This window comes from Nicotiana tomentosiformis, chromosome 11 (assembly GCF_000390325.3).
Source record: "Nicotiana tomentosiformis chromosome 11, ASM39032v3, whole genome shotgun sequence".
Classification (NCBI taxonomy): Eukaryota; Viridiplantae; Streptophyta; class Magnoliopsida; order Solanales; family Solanaceae; genus Nicotiana; species Nicotiana tomentosiformis.
In genome coordinates this window covers 79,139,569-79,162,680 of record NC_090822.1, presented here as the reverse complement: position 1 = coordinate 79,162,680, position 23,112 = coordinate 79,139,569, and the positions used below count along the sequence as shown (strand labels likewise).

At 43.5% G+C, this 23,112-nt stretch overlaps 1 protein-coding gene across 1 annotated transcript; it reads left to right on the top strand.

The window, feature by feature from the left end:
- Positions 1-18,495: 18,495 nt before the first annotated feature.
- On the top strand, positions 18,496-21,975 carry LOC138901729 (uncharacterized). The gene is made up of 6 exons (XM_070189512.1): positions 18,496-19,282; positions 19,338-19,526; positions 20,352-20,700; positions 20,829-20,919; positions 21,499-21,671; positions 21,753-21,975. The coding sequence occupies exons 1-6, from the start codon at positions 18,496-18,498 to the stop codon at positions 21,973-21,975; spliced, it is 1,812 nt and encodes a 603-aa protein (XP_070045613.1).
- The last annotated feature ends 1,137 nt before the right edge of the window (positions 21,976-23,112 follow it).

Genomic DNA, 23,112 nt, shown 5'->3' with positions numbered 1-23,112 from the left:
CCCATTCAAAAACGAAACTCGTCGCATTGGAATAGGCTCGACAGTAGCTTGAGCAGCTGCGTTTACGTGCATGGGCGCATTAATTGTGCTAGGTTTCAGTGTGTTTGAGTAATCTAGGGGTGTTTTTGTTTGTGTATTAGGGTTAGGGATGGGAGGAGAAGGTTGGGAAGGCTTATTTGATAATTCTCTCAAGCGTAGGGGTTTCTGTTAGGCTTATTTGATAATTCTTGTATGTATTTTTTTTCTGTGTATATTTAGCCATATTTGTTCTATAATTATTGAGTTTTATCCTACCATGTGAGTGCCCAAGTGGCGTTAAATATGACTCGTTAATTAGGGTATATAATTAGGACATCTTCATACCTCGCGTGTTGCTGTCAATGTTGTGAATATTTGAAATGAGGTTTTGGATAATGTGAGGTTAATTGACGATACTGGAATTAATTATGAACAACTATTATGACCAGAGATATGGTTATGGGCATACTATGATGTGTGGGTAGGCACAAAAACGCTACAACCGGTTGAGACTAATACCGTGTGTTGATGTGAATATCAGGACTTTTGAAAATGTTTGGAGTGTAAGAAATTGGTTTTAAAATTTATAAATGTGGATAAAAGAAATAATCTCAACTGAGATGGTGTTGTCAGACCATGTTAAAATTTCAGTGACATGGACTCACTGCGAGTAGGTGTGTAAGTGTAATAGTACACTCAGTATTAATGTCCTCGGAATAATTCTTGGCACATTCGAGGATGAATGTATGTTTTAAGGGGAGGGGGGGGGAGAATATAACGACCCGACTTATCATTTTGAGAATTTGCATTCTATTTAGTGACTTAAGGTCGGGAGCAACTTCATAATATGTATTATGACCCGCATGTGTGGTCGCGTTTGGTTTTCGAAAGATTCAGAATTAAATTGAAAGAACAAGTCTCATTTTGAAGCTAAAATGAAAAGAGTTGACCGGAGTTTGACTTTTGAGCAAACGACTCCAGAATGGAAATTTGATGATATCAATTGCTTTGTATGGTAATTTCGGACATAGGCTCCATATTTGGATTTGGATGTTCGTAGGACAATTCAACGCATTTTGGCGAAAGTTGGAAAATGAAAGATTTTTAGAAAGTTTGACTGGGAGTTGACTTTATTGATATCGGGGTCGAAATTCAATTTTGGAAATTTGAAAAGTTCCATTATGTCATTTATGACTTGTATGAAAATTTTAAAGTGATTACGGATTGATTTGATATGTTTCGGCACAAGATATAGAATTTGAAAAATTTCATAAACTCATAAGTTCGATTCGAGGTGTGATTCATTATTTCGATGTTGTTTGTTGTTATTTGAGGCCTCGACTAAGTCCGTATTATGTTATGCGACTTATTGGTATATTCGGATGGGGTCCCTAGTGGCTCGGGTGAGTTTCGGAGTGGTTTCAGACCATTTCTAGGCCATTTTTAACTGTTGGTTTTTGGCTACAGCAGTGTGCATCGCAAAACTTTCTGCTGCACCGGGGTGACTCTAGAAGCTTAATTCTCGTAATATGTAAGGAATTTGGAGATGATCCAAAAGTGAAAGTTGTATCTCTTTGAGTCTAGTTTCCAGAAATGTAAACCGTTCAGCATTTGGACATTTGTACAAAAAATTATGATCGATTAACTGAAGCCTGGTACTGCAGTTATTTTGCCTGGCAATGTGCATCGTAGAAATCTTTGCTGCACAGGGTTAAATTTGGGATCTTATATCTCTCCACCTTTAAGGAATTGGAAGATGAGAAAAACATAAAGGTTGTAGCCCTTGGTATCTAGTTTTCAGAAAGTTAAACCATTCATCATTCGGACATCGTATGAGAGAGTTATGCCTATTTTCGTATCGGGAAAGATTGCTATTTTTCTGGGGCTTCGGCAAATCGCAGGTGTCAGATGCGATTTATATGTCTCAAATGTCAAATGAGACTTGCCTGGACAGATTCTTAAAATGGGGGTTTCAGCTATTTTAACATATTTGGAGCTGTGGAGCTCGGATTTAAGCGATGCTTTAGGTTATTTTCACCAAATGGGTTGGGGGTAAGCTTTCTATATCCAAAAGTGGTTATACTTCATGATTCCATGGTTATTTTCATCAATTATTAGTGAATCAAATGGAAGAAATTGGAGAAATTTGTAAAACTCTTCAAGAACGAAAATTTAAGATTTGGAGGTCGAGTTGTTATCGGAATTGGATAAATTAGTGTGGTTGAACTCGTATCGGAATGGGTGTTCGAATTTCATGAAAATTCTATCGGGTTTCGAGAGGCGGGCCCCGCATTGACTTTTGGTTGACTTATTAATGTGAATTTTTAAGTCGATATTTTATTATCTGATTGTTTACGATGAATTTTAATGAAGTTATACAATTAATTTTGATAGATTTGAGCTGTCCGGAGGTCAATTCAAGCAAGAAGACTATTTTGAAATATTGGTCTAACTTCGAAAAAGTAAGTATCTTGCCTAACCTTGAGTGGGGGAAATTACCCCCTAGGCATTGGGTTGACATTTCTTGGAAATAATTTCATTGTGGATTCCTTATCTGTAAATAATTATTAAATAAGTTTAAAATGAGGCATTAATATTTATTTATCAAAAATTTGAATTAAAGAAGGTGTTGTCCTATGCTGAGTTACTTTTCCATCTCTCTTGTTGTTTTTGAGGTTTTATATACGTGTGTGGAGCCTTTAGATATTTGCTGTGAAATTAATTGATTTTGTTGTATCTTTGGAGTTGGTTGTGGCCTGTGGGCAAATTGTTATATGAATTTTTGTATTATGTTGTCGTTTAAACACTCTCCTTGATGTTATATATGCTTTAAACACTCTCGTGCCATTTCATATACATTATCATGCGAGGGAGAGTGTAAAACACGAAGGGTGATGTCGTGCCATTTCAGTTATATTATCATGTGAAGAAAGGTATAGAGCACGAAAGGTGATTCTGTGCTATTCATATACATTAATATGTACGAAGGATAATGTCGTGCCATTTCATATACATTATCATGTGAGGATGAGAGTAAAAGCACGAAGGGTGATGTCATGCCGTTATTTTTATATTATCATAATGTTCATGGTATGAAAGGTGTTTCCTTGTAGGAGAGGACAAGAGACATACATTATATTGTGATATCATTTCGCTGTGTATACATTCATTCCTTTATCTTGAGTTGTTATTGTGCACCTATGATTTCTATGTGACTTGTAGTCGTTGTTGCTTCCTGTGTGCCTCTCACTTTATTTTTTTAATTGTTATTGCCATTCTCCCACATAGTTCGTATTGTTATATGTATGCTCGGTGAGAATGAGATTAATTCACGATATCGTTCCAATTGATTTGATCTCTCTCTCTCTATATATATATATATATAATGAGACAAGTGCACGAGGGTATTACCGTGCCATTCGATGTGATATGTTGAATTTATTCCTCACAACAGGAAAGTTATGAATTTAATGAGAAAAATGCACGAAGGTGTTATCGTGCCATTTGATGTTATATCTTGAATATATTTTTCACACCAGGAAAGTTAAATGAGGTGTCACATGGTGACTTTTACTTGAAAGAATTATATTCGAAAGGTATTTACTTGAAAGAATTATATGTAAAAGATATTTACTTGAAAGAATTATATTTGAAAGATATTTATTTGAAAGAATTATATTTGTAAGATATTTATTTGAAGGAAGCATATTCGGGATATATTTAATTGTACGTATTACATTCTAAAGATATTTATTTGAAAAACTTATAGATAAAAGATGTATATTTTGAAGGACTTGATTAATTGGTTGTACTTGGGTTTATTATTCATTTGAGTAATATTTATGGTGTTCTTGTTGACTTATTGCTTATGTCACAAGTTGCTTATTGTTGTCATCACTCCTATTTGGTTTCTATTATTTTTGTATGTTATATTGTACAGGTTATTTGACTAGTGAGTTTCTTGACTGTACCTCGTCACTACTCCACTGAAGTTAGTCTTGATACTTACTGGGTACCGACCATGGTGTACTCATACTACACTTCTGCACATTTTTATGCAGAGCCAAGTATTGGATATATCGGATTCAAACAGAGGTGTAACGAACCGGCCGGTTGCTTTGAGAGTAATAGCCCTGCTCCCCTGATCATTGCTTTCCCTATAACAATTTATGCTTATGTGACTTTCCGGGGGGGGGGGGTGTTTTTGGTTTCGGAGTGAATTGGAACACTTAGTCCTTAATATAGAAGCTTAAGTTCTAGGAATTTGACCGTAGTTGGAACTGTGTGAAGACGGCTCTGGAATGGAGTTTCGTAGGTTCCGTTAGCTCCGTTGGGTGACTTTGGACTTAGGAACGTGTCCGGAATGTGATTTGGAGGTCCATAACTGAATTAGGCTTGAAATGGCGAAAGTTGAAATTTTTTGGAAAGTTTGACCGGGAGGGGACTTTTTGATATCGGGGTCGGATTTCGATTCCGAGAGGTTGGAGTAGGTCCGAAATGTTGAATATGACTTGTGTGCAAATTTTGAGGTCAATCGGACGTGAATTGATAGGTTTCGACATCGGTTGTAGAAGTGTGAAGTTTCAAGTTCATTAAGTCTGAATAGTGCGATTCGTGTTTTTCTTGTTGTTTGATGTGATTTGAGGGCTCGACTAAGTTCGTATGGTGTTTTAGGACTTGTTGGTATATTTTCTTGAGGTCCCGGGGGCCTCGGATGGATTCTTGGTGGTTAACGGACTAGGATTGGACCTCTGAGAATTGCTGAAGTTGGGCATCATCTGGTGTAATCGCACCTGCGGAGTCCCCATCACAGGTGCGAGCTCGCAGAAGCGGGATTTAAGGAACTAGCCAGGAATTGCAGGTGCGCAGGAAATATAGGATCTGCGAGCCCACGAATGCGCTTGATATTCCGTAGAGGCGAAAAGTGGGCTGGAAGGGGGAGTCCGCAGATGAAGGCAATGTTCGCAGGCACACACTCACTGGTGTGACCTTCTGATCGCAGAAGCGGACCCAGGTGTTTTAATTCAAATCCGCACTTGCGATGGAAATTCCGCAGGTGCGCCTGTGGGTCCCCAGGTGCGAGATCACTGGGCAGAAAAAGGGAAAATATGAGGGTTTGATCTCATTTTCATTTTGGGACTTTGAGAGCTCGGATTGAGGCGATAATTTGAGGGATTTTCAAAGGAAATTATTGGGTATTGATCCGTAATTCTTTTTTGGTTATATTCCACTAATCTATCATTAATTTCATCATTTAATTAAGGATTTGGGTTGAGAAAATTGGGGAAACAGTTGGAAAGTTCTTCAACCAAATTTTTGGGTTTTGATTGAGATTTTGGTATCGGATTTGAGTAATTTTGGTACGAGTGAACTCGTGGTTGAATGGGTGTTCGTATTTTGTGAACTTCCCCGATTCCGAGACGTGGGCCTGAGTCAATGTTTTGAAGAGATTTTCTAATTTCTTGTTAAAGTTTTGATTTCATTAATTGGACTAGTTTCTTATAGTTATATTTACAGTATGTAATTACTTTTCGCTAGATTTGGACCATTCGGAATCAGAAAGTCGTGGAAAAGGCATTCATACTGATTGATTGAGCTTGGTTCGAGGTAAGTGACTTGCCTAACCTTGTGTGTAGAAAATTCCCTTAGGATTTGGTACTGTTGTGATACTTTTGTGATATGTGTGTGCCGTGTGCGCGAGGTAACGAGTGCGTACATGGGCTAATTGTTATAAAACCCGCTTTTTACTAAGCAGTAACATGTTACATCTTAATTGATTTATACCATCATGTGTAGTTATCTTGTTTTGCCTAACATCGCATGTCTACGTGTCTTAATTGCTTATGTCCAACATGTTTAGTTGATTTCCTGCTTTTCCTTGACTTGTATTTAGTCTGAAAGTGTAGGATTTCTTGTTGTAATTGTTGTTGTCCATCAATTCGAGCTGTGTGTTTCCTTTTGGGACTACGAGGCGGTACCTCGGGAGATCCCCTATCGCATATTTACTTTTGGTACTACAAGGCAGTACCATGGGAGATTCCCTGTTGAGCATTTACTTTTAGGATTACGAGACAGTATCTTAGGAGTGCCCCTGTTGTTTATCCATATGTATTGTGCTGTTATCATTCTGTAGTTTCTCCTCGTTATATTTCCAGTCTCTTATTACATTGCTATATCTTCCACCTTAAATTATTATATACCAGTAGGTCCTTGACCTGATCTTGTTACTACTCTACCCAGGTTAGGCCTGGCACTTACAGATTACCGTTGTGGTGTACTCATGCTACTCTTCTATACATGTTTTATGTGCATATTCACATACCTCCTACCAACCCCGCTTTAGCTGAGTGTACTTGATGTTGATACAGAGACGTCAAGGTATATCTGCCAGCGTCCGTACACCTCGGAGTCCCCTTCTATTCCCTCCTATGTTGTTTTCTTTTATGTATTTTCCTTATACTCTAATTTATAGAGACACCAAGCTTTCTCTTAGAAGCTTGTGACTTGTTACTACCAGGTCTTTGGGAATTGTTTATACTCGAGTGTTGGTTTACTTGTACATGCCAAGCGGTATTTTTCAATTATATAGTTATCTGTTGAATTTAGTGATTGATTTTGCTTTTATTTCAATTATTCCGTACCTACTCATAGAGACTAGGTTCCATCACGACATCTTACGGATGGAGATTTGGGTCTTGACAAGTTGATATCAGAGCTCTAGGTTCATCAGTGTTATGAGTCACAAGCAGGTTTAGTAGAGTCTCGCGGATCGGTACAGAGACGTCTCTACTTATCTTCGGGAGGATATGGAACTGTTAGGAAAATTTCACTTCCTTGATTCCTTGTCGTGCGAAATTATTGACTTTGGAATTCTAAACTTCCATCTTTTATTCTCTTACAGATGGTGAGGACGCTTACAACCGTATCAGATGACTAGGCACTCGCGCCCCTACTAGAGCCACGAGAGGCCGGGGCCGGGGTAGAGGCCAAGGACGTCCACGTGGCGCAGCCAGAGCACCCGCACGAGCTGCTATAAGGAGCCACCAGCAGCTCCAGTTAGAGGGCAGGCACCCGAGATGCTTGTTACTGCACCAGCCCTCTAGGAGGCTCTAACCTAGTTTTTGAGCATGTTCATAACCTTGGCTCAGGAAGAATTGATGCCTCTTACTCCTACCACATCGCAGGCCGGGGGAGGAGCATAGACTCCCGTTGCCGGTACCCAAGAGCAGATGATTTAGGTCGACTAGGTTCTAGAGATCATATCGATGTAGCCGGTAGTCGACCTGAACCTAGTCGATATAGTACAAGAAGTACCACCCTCCTACTTTCAGTGGCTTGGCGTCAAAATGATGTTTGGGGTTTTCTTTAGGAGTGTCACCGTATCCTCCATACTATGGGTGTAGCAGAGTCGAGTGGGGTTTCTTTCACTACGTTCCAGCTTAGAGGAGCAACCTATCAGAGGTAGCATGCTTATGAGTTGGGTAGTCCTGCGGCTGAGGTAGCTTCACTCACATTGACTCAGTTCTCAGATATGTTCTTGAGGGAGTATGTTCCCCAGAGTCTAAGATATGCATGGCGCGCAAATTTTGAGCAGTTGTGCCAAGGTTCTATGATTGTGTCAGATTTTGTGGTTCACTTCATCGATTTGGCTAGACATGCACCAGCCTTGGTTGCTATAGTTCGAGAGAGGGTCCGTCAATTTATCGAGTGGCTGAATTATAGTATCAAACTTAGCATGGCTCGAGAGTTGGAGATGGATATTGCTTACCAGTAAGTTGTGGGTACTGCAAGGAGATTGGAGGGCATGCTGACTCGGGAGAGAGAGGCCAAGAGGTCTCGAGAGTCTGGCACTTATAGTGGTACTGCGCCAGCGACAGCTCGTCATGGTAGGGGCTATGTGAGTCACCCTGTTCATTCAGCACATCTAGCCGTCAGTGGTATTCCAGCTAGTCCTAGGCCCCATGAGCCTTATTATGCACCGCTAGTGTCTAGTGCACCTCCTGCACGGGGTTCTTTTAGCGGTTAGTCCGGCCGACCTGGCCCGAGCTAGTCGCAACAACCACACCCTCCAAGATCTTGTTTTTAGTGTGGAGACACTCTCTATATGGTGAGGGATTTCCCCAGATTTAGGAGGGGTCCACCTCCACAGACTACTCAGGCACTGCGTGCTCCGCTGGGTCCCCAGACTATGATAACAGCACCATTACCACTCCACCTGCTCAGCCAGCTCGAGGTGGAGGTCGAGCAGGCAGAGGTCGCCCTAAAGGGGGAGGCCAGGCCAGATACTATGCCCTTCTTGCTTGTACAGAGGTAGTTGCATCCGACTCTGTCATTATAAGTATTGTTCTGGTCTATCATAGAGATGCGTCAGTATTATTTGATCCAGGCTCCACTTATTCTTATGTGTCATCTTATTTTGATCCATATTTGGGCGTATCCCATGATTCTTTGAGTTCTCCTAATTATGTATCTACATCTGTGGGTGATTCCATTGTTGTTGACCGTGTGTATCGGTCGTGTTTGCTTTTTCTTAGTGGTTTTTAGACCAGAGTCGATTTGTTATTGCTCAGTATGGTAGACTTCGGTATTATTTTGGGCATGGACTAGTTGTCGCCCCATTATGCTATTCTTGATTGTCATGCCACGATCATGATGATGGTTGTGCCAAGATTACCACGGTTAGAGTGGAGAGGTACCTTAGATTATACTCCCAGCAGAGTTATTTCATTTCTTAAAGATTATCGAATGGTTGAGAAGGGGTGTGACACGTATCTAGCTTATGTGAGAGATGTAAATATTGATACCCCTATGGTTGAGTCCATTCCAGTAGTGAGGGATTAGCCATATGTATTTCCAGTTGATCTTCTAGGCATGCTGCCCGACAGGGATATTGACTTTGGTATTGATTTGTTGCCGGGAACTCAGCCCATCTTTATTCCTTCATATCGTATGGCTCCTCCTGAGTTGAAGGAGAAGTTACAGGAGTTGCTTTATAAGGGGTTCGATCAACCCAATGTGTCACCTTGGGGTGCTCCGGTCTTGTTTGTGAAGAAGAAGGATAGGTCTATGCGTATGTGCATTGATCATCGCTAGTTGAACAAAGTTACAGTGAAGAACATGCATCCATTACCTCGTATTGATGATATATTTGATTAGTTACAGGGTGCCAGAGTGTTTTCCATGTTTGACTTGCGTTCAGGTTATCATCAGTTGAAAATTCGGGAGCCAGATATCTCGAAGACCGTTTTCAAGACTGGGTATGGTCATTAAGAGTTCTTTGTGATGTCATTTGGGTTGAACAACTCCCCAGAATAATTCATGCACTTGATGCACAGTGTATTCCGGCCCTATGTTGACTCATTCTTCATTGTGTTTATTGACGACATTCTAGTGTACTCCTGGAGTCGGGAGGATCATGAGCAGCACCTGAGGAATATTCTTCAGACCTTGAGGGAAAAAAAGTTATATGCAAAATTCTCAAAGTGTGAGTTCTTGCTAGATTTAGTGGACTTTCGTTTGGGTCACATAGTGTCGACTGAAGGGATCAAGGTGGATCAGAAGAAGGTTGAAGTAGTGCAAAGTTGGCCAGACCATCCTCGGCTATGGAGATCCAGAGTTTTCTTGGTTTGGCGGGGTACTACCATCGATTTGTAGAAGGTTTCTCATCTATTGCAACACCTATGACTAGGCTGAGCCAGAAGGGTGCTCCGTTCAGGTGGACAGAGGAGCGTGAAGAGAGTTTCAAAAGCTCAAGATAGCTTTGATTACAACCCCAATATTGGTATTGCCTACAGGTTCGGGGTCTTATATTGCATATTGTGATGCGTCGTGATTTCGTCTCCGCGCGGTGTTGATGCAGGATGGTACGGTGATTGCCTATGTGTCTAGACAGCTAAAGGTGAATGAAAGGAAGGAAGGTGGTACTTCTTGTACCTTTCAAGCCGGTTTCTGAGGCGGAGCAGCTCGGGCTTGAGAGGTACAAGAAGTACCACCCTCCTACTTTCAGTGGCTTGGCGTCAAAGGACGCCTGGGGTTTTCTTGAGGAGTGTCACCGTATCTTCCATACTATGGGTGTAGCAGAGTCGAGTGGGGTTTCTTTCACTACGTTTCAGCTTAGAGGGGCAACCTATCAGTGGTGGCGTGCTTATGAGTTGGGTAGTCCTCCGGCTGAGGCAGCTTCACTCACATGGACTCAGTTCTCAGATATGTTCTTCAGGGAGTATGTTCCCCAGAGTCTTAGAGATGCATGGCGCGCAAAGTTTGAGCAGTTGTGCCAAGGTTCTATGATTGTGTTAGAGTATGCAGTTCACTTCATCGATTTGGCTAGACATGCACTAGTCTTGGTTGCTATAGTTCAAGAGAGGGTCCGTCAATTTATCGAGTGGTTCAATTCTAGTATCAAAATTAGCATGGCCCAAAAGTTGGAGATGGATATTGCCTACCAGTAGGTTGTGGGTACTGCTAGGAGATTGGAGGACATTCTGACTCGGGAGAGAGAGGCCAAGAGGTCTCGAGAGTCTGGAACTTATAGTGGTACTATGCCAGCGACAGTTCGTCATGGTAGGGGCTTTGTGAGTCGCCCTGTTTATTCAGCACTTCTAGCCGTCAGTGGTATTCCAGCTAGTCCTAGGCCCCATGAGCCTTACTATGAACCGGCAGTGTCTAGTGCACCTCCTGCATGGGGTTGTTTCAGCGGTTAGTCCAGCCGACCTGGCCCGAGCCAGTCGCAGCAGCCGTGCCCTCCAAGAGATTGTTTTGAGTGTGGAGACACTCGCCATATGGTGAGGGATTTCCCCAGATTTAGGAGAGGTCCACCTACTCAGGCACTGCGTGCTCCGCTGGGTCCCCAGGCTATGATTACAGCACCATTTACCACTCCACCTGCTCAGCCAGCTCGAGGTGGAGGTCGGGCAGGTAGAGGCTGCCCTAAAGGGGGAGGCTAGGCCAAATACTATGCCCTACTTGCTCGTAAAGAGGCAATTGCATCCGACTCTGTCATTACAGATATTGTTCTTGTCTATCATAGAGATGCGTCAGTCTTATTTTATCCAGGCTTCACTTATTCCTATGTGTCATCTTATTTTGATCCATATTTGGGCAAATCCTATGATTCTTTGACTTCTCCTGATTATGTATCTACATCTGTGGGTGATTCCATTGTTGTTGACCGTGTGTATCGGTCGTGTTTGCTTTTTCTTAGTAGTTTTGAGACCAGAGTCGATTTGTTATTGCTCAGTATGGTAGACTTTGGTATTATTTTGGGCATGGACTGGTTGTCGCCCCATTATGCTATTCTGGATTGTCACGCCACGATCATGACGCTGGCTATGACAAGATTACCACGATTAGAGTGGAGAGGTACCTTAGATTATACTCCCAGCAAAGTTATTTCATTTCTTAAAGCTTATCGAATGGTTGGGAAGGGGTGTGACGCGTATCTAGCTTATGTGAGAGATGTCAATATCGATACCCCTACGATTGAGTCCATTCCAGTAGTGAGGGATTATCCATATGTATTTCGAGTTGATCTTCTAGGCATGCTGCCCGACAAGGATATTGACTTTGGTATTGATTTGTTGCCTGGCACTCAGCCCATCTTTATTATTTCATATCGTATGGCTCCTCCTGAGTTGAAGGAGTTGAAGGAGCAGTTATAGGAGTTGCGTTATAAGGGGTTCATTCGACCCAGTGTATCACCGTGGGGTGCTCCGGTCTTGTTTGTGAAGAAGAAGGATAGGTCTGTGCGTATGTGCATTGATCATCGCTAGTTGAACAAAGTTACAGTGAAGAACATGCATCCATTACCTCGTATTGATGACATATTTGATCAGTTACAGGGTGCAAGAGTTTTTTCCATGTTTGACTTGCGTTCAGGTTATCATCAGTTGAAGATTCGGGAGCCAGATATCTCGAAGACCATTTTCAGGACTAGGTATGGTCATTAAGAGTTCCTTGTGATGTCATTTGGGTTGACCAACTCCCCAGCATAATTCATGCACTTGATGTACAGTGTATTCCGGCCCTATCTTGACTCATTCTTCATTGTGTTTATTGACGACATTCTAGTGTACTCCCGGAGCCGCACCTGAAGAATGTTCTTCAAACCTTGAGGGAAAAGAAGTTATATGCAAAATTCTCAATGTGTGAGTTCTGGCTAGACTTAGTAGACTTTCTTTTGGGTCACATAGTGTCGAGTGAAGGGATCAAGGTGGATCCGAAGAAGGTTGAAGCAGTGCAGAGTTGGCCCAGACCGTCCTCGGCTACGGAGATCCAGAGTTTTCTTGGTTTGGCGGTGTACTACCGTCGATTTGTAGAGGGTTTCTCATATATTGCAACACCTATGACCAGACTGACCCAGAAGGGTCCTCCGTTCAGGTGGACAGAGGAGCCGGAAAAGAGCTTTCAAAATCTCACTACAGCTTTGATTACAGCCCCAGTATTAGTATTGCCTATAGGTTCGGGGTCTTATATTGTATATTATGATGCGTCGCGATTTGGTCTCCGCACGGTGTTGATGCAGGATGGTAGGGTGATTGCCCACGTGTCTAGACAGCTAAAGGTGGATGAAAATAAGGAAGGTGGTACTTCTTGTACTTTTCAAGCCGGTTTCTGAGGCGGAGCAGCTCGGGCTTGAGAGGTACAAGAAGTACCACCCTCCTACTTTCAGTGGCTTGGCGTCAAAGGATGCCTGGGGTTTTCTTGAGTAGTGTCACCGTTTCCTCCATACTATGGGTGTAGTAGAGTCGAGTGGGGTTTCTTTCACTACGTTCTAGCTTAGAGGAGCAACCTATCAGTGGTGGCGTTCTTATGAGTTGGGTAGTCCTCTGGCTGAGGCAGCTTCACTCACATGGACTCAGTTCTCAGATATGTTCTTGAGGGAGTATGTTCCCAGAGTCTTAGAGAAGCATGGCGCGCAAAGTTTGAGCAGTTGTGCCAATGTTATATGATTGTGTCAGAGTATGCGGTTCACTTCATCGATTTGGCTAGACATGCACCAGTCTTGGTTGCTATAGTTCGAGAGAGGGTCCGTCAATTTATCGAGTTGCTCAATTCTAGTAACAAACTTAGCATGGCCCAAGAGTAGGAGATGGATATTGCATACCAGTAGGTTGTGGGTACTGCTAGGAGATTGGAGGGCATGCTGACTCGGGAGAGAGAGGCCAAGAGGTCTCGAGAGTCTGGACCTTATAGTGGTACTGCGCCAGCGACAGCTCGTCATGGTTGGGGCTATGTGAGTCACCCTGTTCATTCAGTACTTCTAGCCGTCAGTGGTATTCCAGCAAGTCCTAGGCCCCATGAGCCTTATTATGCACCGGCAGTGTCTAGTGCACCTCATGTATGGGGTTCTTTCAGCGGTTAGTCCAGCCGACCTGGCCCGAGCCAGTCGCAGCAGCCACGCCCTCCAAGAGCTTGTTTTGAGTGTGGAGACACTCGACATATGGTGAGGGATTTCCCTAGATTTAGGAGGGGTCCACCTACTCAGGCATTGCGTGCTCCGCTGGGTCCCAAGTCTATGATTACAGCACCAGTTACCACTCCACCTTCTCAGCCAACTCGAGGTGGAGGTCGGGCAGGTAGAGGTCGGCCTAAAGGGGGAGGTGAGGCCAGATACTTTACCCTTCTTGCTCATACAAAGGCAATTGCATCCGACTCTGTCATTACAGGTATTGTTCTTGTCTATCATAGAGATGCGTCAGTCTTATTTTATCCAGGCTCCACTTATTCATATGTGTCATCTTATTTTGATCCATATTTGGGAAATCCCGTGATTCTTTGACTTCTCCTGATTATGTATCTACATATGTGGGTGATTCCATTGTTGTTGACCGTGTGTATCGGTCCTGTTTGCTTTTTCTTAGTAGTTTTGAGACCAGAGTCGATTTGTTATTGCTTAGTATGGTAGACTTCGGTATTATTTTGGGCATGGACTGGTTGTCACCCCATTATGCTATTCTTCATTGTCACGCCACGATCATGACGCTGGTTATGCCAAGATTACCACGATTAGAGTGGTGAGGTACCTTAGATTATACTCCCAACAGAGTTATTTAATTTCTTAAAGCTTATCGAATGGTTGAGAAGGGGTGTGACGCGTATCTAGCTTATGTGAGAGATGTCAATATCGATACCCATACGGTTGAGTCCATTCCAGTAGTGAGGGATTATCCATATGTATTTCCAGTTGATCTTCTAGGCATGCTGCCCGATAGGGATATTAACTTTGGTATTGATTTGTTGCCGGACACTCAGCCCATCTTTATTCCATCATATTGTATGGCTCCTCCTGAGTTGAATGAGTTGAAGGAGCAGTTACAGGAGTTGCGTTATAAGGGGTTCATTCGGCCCAGTGTATCACCTTGGGGTGCTCCGGTCTTGTTTGTGAAGAAAAAGGATAGGTCTATGCGTATGTGCATTGATCATCGCCAGTTGAACAAAGTTACAGTGAAGAACATGCATCCATTACCTCGTATTGATGACATATTTTATCAGTTACAGGGTGCCAGAGTGTTTTCCATGTTTGACTTGCGTTCAAGTTATCATCAGTTGAAGATTCGGGAGCTAGATATCTCGAAGACCGTTTTCAGGACTGGGTATGGTCATTAAGAGTTCCTTGTGATGTCATTTGACAACTCCCCAACATAATTCATGCACTTGATGTACATTGTATTCCGGCCCTATCTTGACTCATTCTTCATTGTGTTTATTGACGACATTTTAGTGTACTCCCGGAGTCGGGAGGATCACGAGCAGCACCTGAGGAATGTTCTTCAGACCTTAAGGGAAAAGAAGTTATATGCAAAATTCTCAAAGTGTGAGTTCTAGCTAGACTTAGGGACTTTCTTTTGGGTCACATAGTGTCGAGTGAAGGGATCAAGGTGGATCCGAAGAAGGTTGAAGCAGTGCAGAGTTGGCCCAGACTGTCCTCAGCTACGGAGATTCGGAGTTTTCTTGGTTTGGCGGGGTACCGCCGTCGATTTGTAGAGGGTTTCTCATCTATTGCAACACCTATGACCAGGCTGACCTAGAAGGGTCCTCCATTCTTGTGGACAGAGGAGCATGAAGAGAGCTTTCAAAAGCTCAAGACAGCTTTGATTACAGCCCTAGTATTAGTATTGCCTACAGGTTCGGGGTCTTATATTGTATATTGTGATGCGTCGCAATTTGGTCTCCGCGCGGTGTTGATGCAGGATAGTAGGGTGATTGCCTACGCGTCTAGACAGCTAAAGTTGCATGAAAAGAACTATAATGTCCACGACCTTGAGTAAGCATCTATTGTTCATGCTTTGAAGATTTGGCGGCACTATTTGTATGGTGTTCCTTGTGAGATCTACACCGATCATCGGAGTCTGCAGCATCTATTCAAACAGAATAATTTTAACTTGCATCAGCGGAGCTGGTTAAAGCTGCTTAAGGAATATGATAGCACTATTATATACCATCCCATGAAGGCCAATGTGGTGGCAGATGCCTTGAGTCGTAGGGCAGAGAGTTTGAAGAGCCTACTATATCTACCAGTAGCAGAGAGGCCATTGGCATTGGATGTTAAGGCCTTGGCCAACCAGTTTGTTAGATTGGATATTTCTAAGTCGAGTCGAGTTTTGGTTTGTCTGGTTTCTCAGCCTTTTCTTTACGATTATATCTGGGAGCATCAGTATGATGACCCCCATCTACTTGTCCTTAAGTATACGGTTCAGCACGGTAATGCTAAGGAGGTCACTATTGGAGATGGTGGTGCATTGATGATGCAGGGAGGGCTATGTGTGCCCATTGTAGATGGTTTGCGTGAGTTGATTCTCCAGGAGGCTCACAATTCGTGTTACTCCATTCATCCGGGTGCCACAAAGATGTATCAGGACTTGAGGTAGTATTATTAGTGAATGAGAATGAAGAAGGACATAGTAGAGTATGTAGCTCGATTTCTAAATTGCCAACAGGTGGAGGTCGGGCAGGTAAAGGTCGCCCTAAAGGGGGAGGCGAGGCCAGATACTATGCCCTTCTTGCTCATACAGAGGCAATTGCATCCGACTCTGTCATTACAGGTATTGTTCTTGTCTATCATAGAGATGCGTTAGTCTTATTTTATCGAGGCTCCACTTATTCCTATGTGTCATCTTATTTTGATCCATATTTGGGCAAATCCCATGATTCTTTGACTTCTCCTGATTATGTATCTACATCTGTGGGTGATTCCATTGTTGTTGACCGTGTGTATCGGTCGTGTTTGCTTTTTCTTAGTAGTTTTAAGACCAGATTCGATTTGTTATTGCTCAGTATGGTAGACTTCGGTATTATTTTGGGCATGGACTGGTTGTTGCCCCGTTATATTATTCTTGATTGTCACGCCACAATCATGACGTTTGTTATGCCAAGATTACCACGATTAGAGTGGAAAGGTACCTTAGATTATACTCCCAGCAGAGTTATTTCATTTCTTAAAGCTTATCGAATGGTTGAGAAGGGATGTGACGCGTATCTAGCTTATGTGAGAGATGTCAATATCGATACCCCTACGGTTGAGTCCATTCCAGTAGTGAGGGATTATCCATATGTATTTTCAGTTGATCTTCTAGGCATGCTGCCTGACAGGGATATTCACTTTGGTATTGATTTGTTGTCGGGCACTCAGCCCATCTTTATTCCTTCATATTGTATAGCTTCTCCTGAGTTGAAGGAGTTGAAGGAGCAGTTACAGGAGTTGCTTTATAAGGGGTTCATTTGGCCCAGTGTATCACCTTGTGGTGCTCCGCTCTTGTTTGTGAAGAAGAAGGATAGGTCTATGCGTGTGTGCATTGATCATCGCCAGTTGAACAAAGTTACAGTGAATAACATGCATCAATTACCTCGTATTGATGACATATTTGATCAGTTACAGGGTGCCAGAGTGTTTTCCATATTTGACTTGCGTTCAGGTTATCATCAGTTGAAGATTCGAGAGCCAGATATCTCGAAGACCGATTTCAGGACTGGGTATGGTCATTAAGAGTTCCTTGTGATGTTATTTGGGTTCACCAACTCCCCAGCATAATTCATGCACTTGATGTACAGTGTATTCCGGCCCTATCTTGACTCATTCTTCATTGTGTTTATTGACAACATTCTAGTGTACTCCCAGAGTCGGGAGGATCCTGAGCAGCACCTGAGGAATGTTCTTCAGACCTTAAGGGAAAAGAAGTTATATGGAAAATTCTCAAAGTGTGAGTTCTGGCTAGACTTAAGGACTTTCTTTTGGGTCACATAGTGTCGAGTGAAGGGATCAAGGTGGATCCGAAGAAGGTTGAAGCAGTGCAGAGTTGGCCCAGACTGTCCTCAGCTACAGAGATTCGGAGTTTTCTTGGTTTGGCGGGGTACCTCCGTCGATTTGTAGAGGGTTTCTCATCTATTGCAACACCTATGACCAGGCTGACCTGGAAGGTTCCTCCATTCTTGTGGACAGAGGAGCGTGAAGAGAGCTTTCAAAAGCTCAAGACAGCTTTGATTACAGCCCCAGTATTAGTATTGCCTACAGATTCGGGGTCTTATATTGTATATTGTGATGCGTCGAGATTTGGTCTCCGCACGGTGTTGATGCAGGATGGTAGGGTGATTGCCTGCATGTCTAGACAGCTAAAGGTGGATGAAAAGAAGGAAGGTGGTACTTCTTGTACCTTTCAAGCCGGTTTCTGAGGTAGAGCAGTTCGGGCCTGAGAGGTACAAGAAGTACCACCCTCCTACTTTTAGTGGCTTGGCGTCAAAGGATGCCTGGGGTTTTCTTGAGGAGTGTCACTGTATCCTCAGTACTATGGGTGTAGCAGAGTCGAATGGGGTTTCTTTCACTATGTTCCATCTTAGAGGAGCAACCTATTAGTGGTGGCATGCTTATGAGTTGGGTAGTCCTCCGGCTGAGGCAGCTTCACTCACATGGACTTAAATCTCAGATATGTTCTTGAGGGAGTATGTTCCCTTGAGTCTTAGAGATGCATGGCGTGCAAAGTTTGAGCAGTTGTGCCAAGGTTCTATGATTGTGTCAAAGTATGCGGTTCACTTCATCGATTTGGCTAGACATGCACCAGTATTGGTTTCTATAGCTTGAGAGAGGGTCCGTCAATTTATCGAGTGGCTCAATTCTAGTATCAATCTTAGCATGGACCAAGAGTTGGAGATGGATATTGCTTACCAGTAGGTTGTAGATTGGAGGGCATGCTGACTCGAGAGAGAGAGGCCAAGAGGTCTCGATAGTCTGGAACTTATAGTGGTACTGCGCCAGCGATAGCTCGTCATGCTAGGGGCTATGTGAGTCACCCTGTTCATTCAGCACTTCTAGCCGTCAGTGGTATTCCAGCTAGTCCTAGGCCCCATGAGCCTTATTATGCACCGGCAATGTCTAGTGCACCTCCTGTATGGGGTTCTTTCAGCGGTTAGTCCAACCGACCTGGCACGAGCCAGTCGCAACAGCCACGTCCTCTAAGAGCTTGTTTTAAGTGTGGAGACACTCGCCATATGGTGAGGGATTTCCCCAGATTTAGGAGGGGTCCACCTACTCAGGCACTGCGTGCTACGTTGGGTCCCCAGGCTATGATTACAGCACCAGTTACCACTCCACCTACTCAGCCAGCCCGAGGTGGAGGTCGGGCAGGTAAAGGTCGCCCTAAAGGGGGAGGCGAGGCCAGATACTATGCCCTTCTTGCTCTTACAGAGGCAATTGCATCCGACTCTGTCATTACAGGTATTGTTCTTGTCTATCATAGAGATGCGTTAGTCTTATTTTATCCAGGCTCCACTTATTCCTATGTGTCATCTTATTTTGATCCATATTTGGGCAAATCCCATGATTCTTTGACTTCTCCTGATTATGTATCTACATCTGTGGGTGATTCCATTGTTGTTGACCGTGTGTATCGGTCGTGTTTGCTTTTTCTTAATAGTTTTGAGACCAGAGTCGATTTGTTATTGCTCAATATTGTAGACTTCGGTATTATTTTGGGCATGGACTGGTTGTTGCCCCGTTATACTATTCTTGATTGTCACGCCACGATCATGACGTTTGTTATGCCAAGATTACCACGATTAGAGTGGAAAGGTACCTTAGATTATACTCCCAGCAGAGTTATTTCATTTCTTAAATCTTATCGAATGGTTGAGAAGGGATGTGACGCGTATCTAGCTTATGTGAGAGATGTCAATATCGATACCCCTACGGTTGAGTCCATTCCAGTAGTGAGGGATTATCCATATGTATTTTCAGTTGATCTTCTAGGCATGCTGCCTGACAGGGATATTCACTTTGGTATTGATTTGTTGTCGGGCACTCAGCCCATCTTTATTCCTTCATATCCTATTAGCTTCTCCTGAGTTGAAGGAGTTGAAGGAGCAGTTACAGGAGTTGCTTTATAAGGGGTTCATTCGGCCCAGTGTATCACCTTGTGGTGCTCCGGTCTTGTTTGTGAAGAAGAAGGATAGGTCTATGCGTGTGTGCATTGATCATCGCCAGTTGAACAAAGTTACAGTGAAGAACATGCATCAATTACCTCGTATTGATGACATATTTGATCAGTTATAGGGTGCCAGAGTGTTTTCCATGTTTGACTTGCGTTCAGGTTATCATCAGTTGAAGATTCGAGAGCCAGATATCTCGAAGACCGATTTCAGGACTGGGTATGGTCATTAAGAGTTCCTTGTGATGTTATTTGGGTTCACCAACTCCCCAGCATAATTCATGCACTTGATGTACAGTGTATTCCGGCCCTATCTTGACTCATTCTTCATTGTGTTTATCGACAACATTCTAGTGTACTCCCAGAGTCGGGAGGATCCTGAGCAGCACCTGAGGAATATTCTTCAGACCTTAAGGGAAAAGAAGTTATATGCAAAATTCTCAAAGTGTGAGTTCTGGCTAGACTTAAGGACTTTCTTTTGGGTCACATAATGTCGAGTGAAGGGATCTAGGTGGATCCGAAGAAGGTTGAAGCAGTGCAGAGTTGGCCCAGACTGTCCTCAGCTACGGAGATTCGGAGTTTTCTTGGTTTGGCGGGGTACCGCTGTCGATTTGTAGAGGGTTTCTCATCTATTGCAACCTCTATGACCAGGCTGACCTAGAAGGGTCCTCCATTCTTGTGGACAGAGGAGCGTGAAGAGAGCTTTCAAAAGCTCAAGACAGCTTTGATTGCAGCCCCAGTATTAGTATTGCCTACAGGTTCGGGGTCTTATATTGTATATTGTGATGCATCGCAATTTAGTCTCCGCGCGGTGTTGATGCAGGATGGTAGGGTGATTGCCTGTGTGTCTAGACAGCTAAAGGTGGATGAAAAGAAGGAAGGTGGTACTTCTTGTACCTTTCAAGCCGGTTTCTAATGCAGAGCAGCTCGGGCTTGAGAGGTACAAGAAGTACCACCCTCCTACTTTTAGTGGCTTGGCGTCAAAGGATGCCTGGGGTTTTCTTGAGGAGTGTCACTGTATCCCCAGTGTATCACCTTGGGGTGATCCGGTCTTGTTTGTGAAGAAAAACGATAGGTTTATGCGTATGTGCATTGATCATCGCCAGTTGAACAAAGTTACAGTGAAGAACATGCATTCATTACCTCGTATTGATGACATATTTTATCAGTTACAGGGTGCCAGAGTGTTTTCCATGTTTGACTTGCGTTCAAGTTATCATCAGTTGAAGATTCGGGAGCTAGATATCTCGAAGACCGTTTTCAGGACTGGGTATGGTCATTAAGAGTTCCTTGTGATGTCATTTGACAACTCCCCAGCATAATTCATGCACTTGATGTACATTGTATTCCGGCCCTATCTTGACTCATTCTTCATTGTGTTTATTGACGACATTTTAGTGTACTCCCGGAGTCGGGAGGATCACGAGCAGCACCTGAGGAATGTTCTTCAGACCTTAAGGGAAAAGAAGTTATATGCAAAATTCTCAAAGTGTGAGTTCTAGCTAGACTTAGGGACTTTCTTTTGGGTCACATAGTGTCGAGTGAAGGGATCAAGGTGGATCCGAAGAAGGTTGAAGCAGTGCAGAGTTGGCCCAGACTGTCCTCAGCTACGGAGATTCGGAGTTTTCTTGGTTTGGCGGGGTACCGCCGTCGATTTGTAGAGGGTTTCTCATCTATTGCAACACCTATGACCAGGCTGACCTAGAAGGGTCCTCCATTCTTGTGGACAGAGGAGCATGAAGAGAGCTTTCAAAAGCTCAAGAGAGCTTTGATTACAGCCCCAGTATTAGTATTGCCTACAGGTTCGGGGTCTTATATTGTATATTGTGATGCGTCGCAATTTGGTCTCCGCGCGGTGTTGATGCAGGATAGTAGGGTGATTGCCTACGCGTCTAGACAGCTAAAGTTGCATGAAAAGAACTATCATGTCCACGACCTTGAGTAAGCATCTATTGTTCATGCTTTGAAGATTTGGCGGCACTATTTGTATGGTGTTCCTTGTGAGATCTACACCGATCATCGGAGTCTGCAGCATCTATTCAAACAGAATAATTTTAACTTGCATCAGCGGAGCTGGTTAAAGCTGCTTAAGGAATATGATAGCACTATTATATACCATCCCATGAAGGCCAATGTGGTGGCAGATGCCTTGAGTCGTAGGGCGGAGAGTTTGAAGAGCCTACTATATCTACCAGTAGCAGAGAGGCCATTGGCATTGGATGTTAAGGCCTTGGCCAACCAGTTTGTTAGATTGGATATTTCTAAGTCGAGTCGAGTTTTGGTTTGTCTGGTTTCTCAGCCTTTTCTTTACGATTATATCAGGGAGCATCAGTATGATGACCCCCATCTACTTGTCCTTAAGTATACGGTTCAGCACGGTAATGCTAAGGAGGTCACTATTGGAGATGGTGGTGCATTGATGATGCAGGGAGGGCTATGTGTGCCCATTGTAGATGGTTTGCGTGAGTTGATTCTCCAGGAGGCTCACAATTCGTGTTACTCCATTCATCCGGGTGCTGCAAAGATGTATCAGGACTTGAGGTAGAATTATTAGTGAAGGAGAATGAAGAAGGACATAGTAGAGTATGTAGCTCGATTTCTAAATTTCCAGCAGGTGAAGTATGAGTATCAATAGCCAGCTGGTTTGCTTCAGAAGCAAGAGGTTACAGAGTGTAAATGGGAGCGGATCATTATGGATTTCGTTATTTGGATTACACGAACTCGGTAGAAGTTCGATGTAGTTTGGGTGATTGTGGATAGGCTGACCAAGTCAGCTCATTTCATTCCTGTGATGACTACTTATTCTTCCAAGTAGCTGGCTCGAGTTTATATCTGCGAGATTGTAAGGCTTCATGGTGTGTCGGTATCTATCATCTCTGACCGGGGTACCCAATTTACATCGCGGTTCTGGAGAGTCGTACAACATGAGTTGGGTACTCGGATTGAGTTGAGCATAACATTTCACCCTCAGATGGACGGGCAATCCAAGCGCACTATTCAGATACTGGAGGATATGCTCTGGGCATGTGTGATGGAGTTTGGGGGTTCTTGGGATCAGTTCTTGCCACTTGTGGAGTTTGCCTACAACAACAGGTATCATTCGAGCATTCAGATGGCACCGTATGAGGCTCTGTATCGTAGGCGGTGCCGATCACCAATGGGTTGGTTCGAGGTGGGCGAAGCTAGGATATTGGGTATAAACTTGGTTTAGGATGCTTTGGAGAAGGTTAAGGTGATTCAGGATCGACTTCACACAGCCCATTCCAAACAGAAGAGTTATGCGGATTGGAAGGTTCGCGATATTGCACTCATGGTTGGAGAGCGGGTCTTGCTCCGAGTTCGCCCATGAAGGGTGTCTTGAGGTTTGGGAAGAATGATAAGCTGAGCCCAAGGTTTATTGGCTCATTCGAGGTGTTGCGGCGAGTTTGGGAGGTTGCTTATGAGCTTACCTTTCCTACCAGTCTAGCAGGAGTTCATCTAATATTTCATATTTTTATGCTCCGAAAGTATCACGACAATCCGTCTCATGTGTTGGATTTTAGCTCAGTCCAGTTGGACAAGGATTTATCTTATGTTGAGGAGCCGGTGTCCATTTTGGACAGGCAGGTTCGACAGCTGAGGTAAATGAACATTGCTTCCGTGACGGTTCAGCGGAGGGGTCAGCCAGTAGAGGAGGCGACTT

Coding starts and splice junctions, on each gene's coding strand:
- LOC138901729 (XM_070189512.1), top strand. CDS start 18,496: ATGGTGAGGGATTTCCCCAGATTTAGGAGGGGTCCACCTACTCAGGCA. Junction 19,283..19,337: donor TGACAGGGATATTCACTTTG/GTATTGATTTGT, acceptor ATATCCTATTAG/CTTCTCCTGAGTTGAAGGAG. Junction 19,527..20,351: donor GAACATGCATCAATTACCTC/GTATTGATGACA, acceptor TTTCTAATGCAG/AGCAGCTCGGGCTTGAGAGG.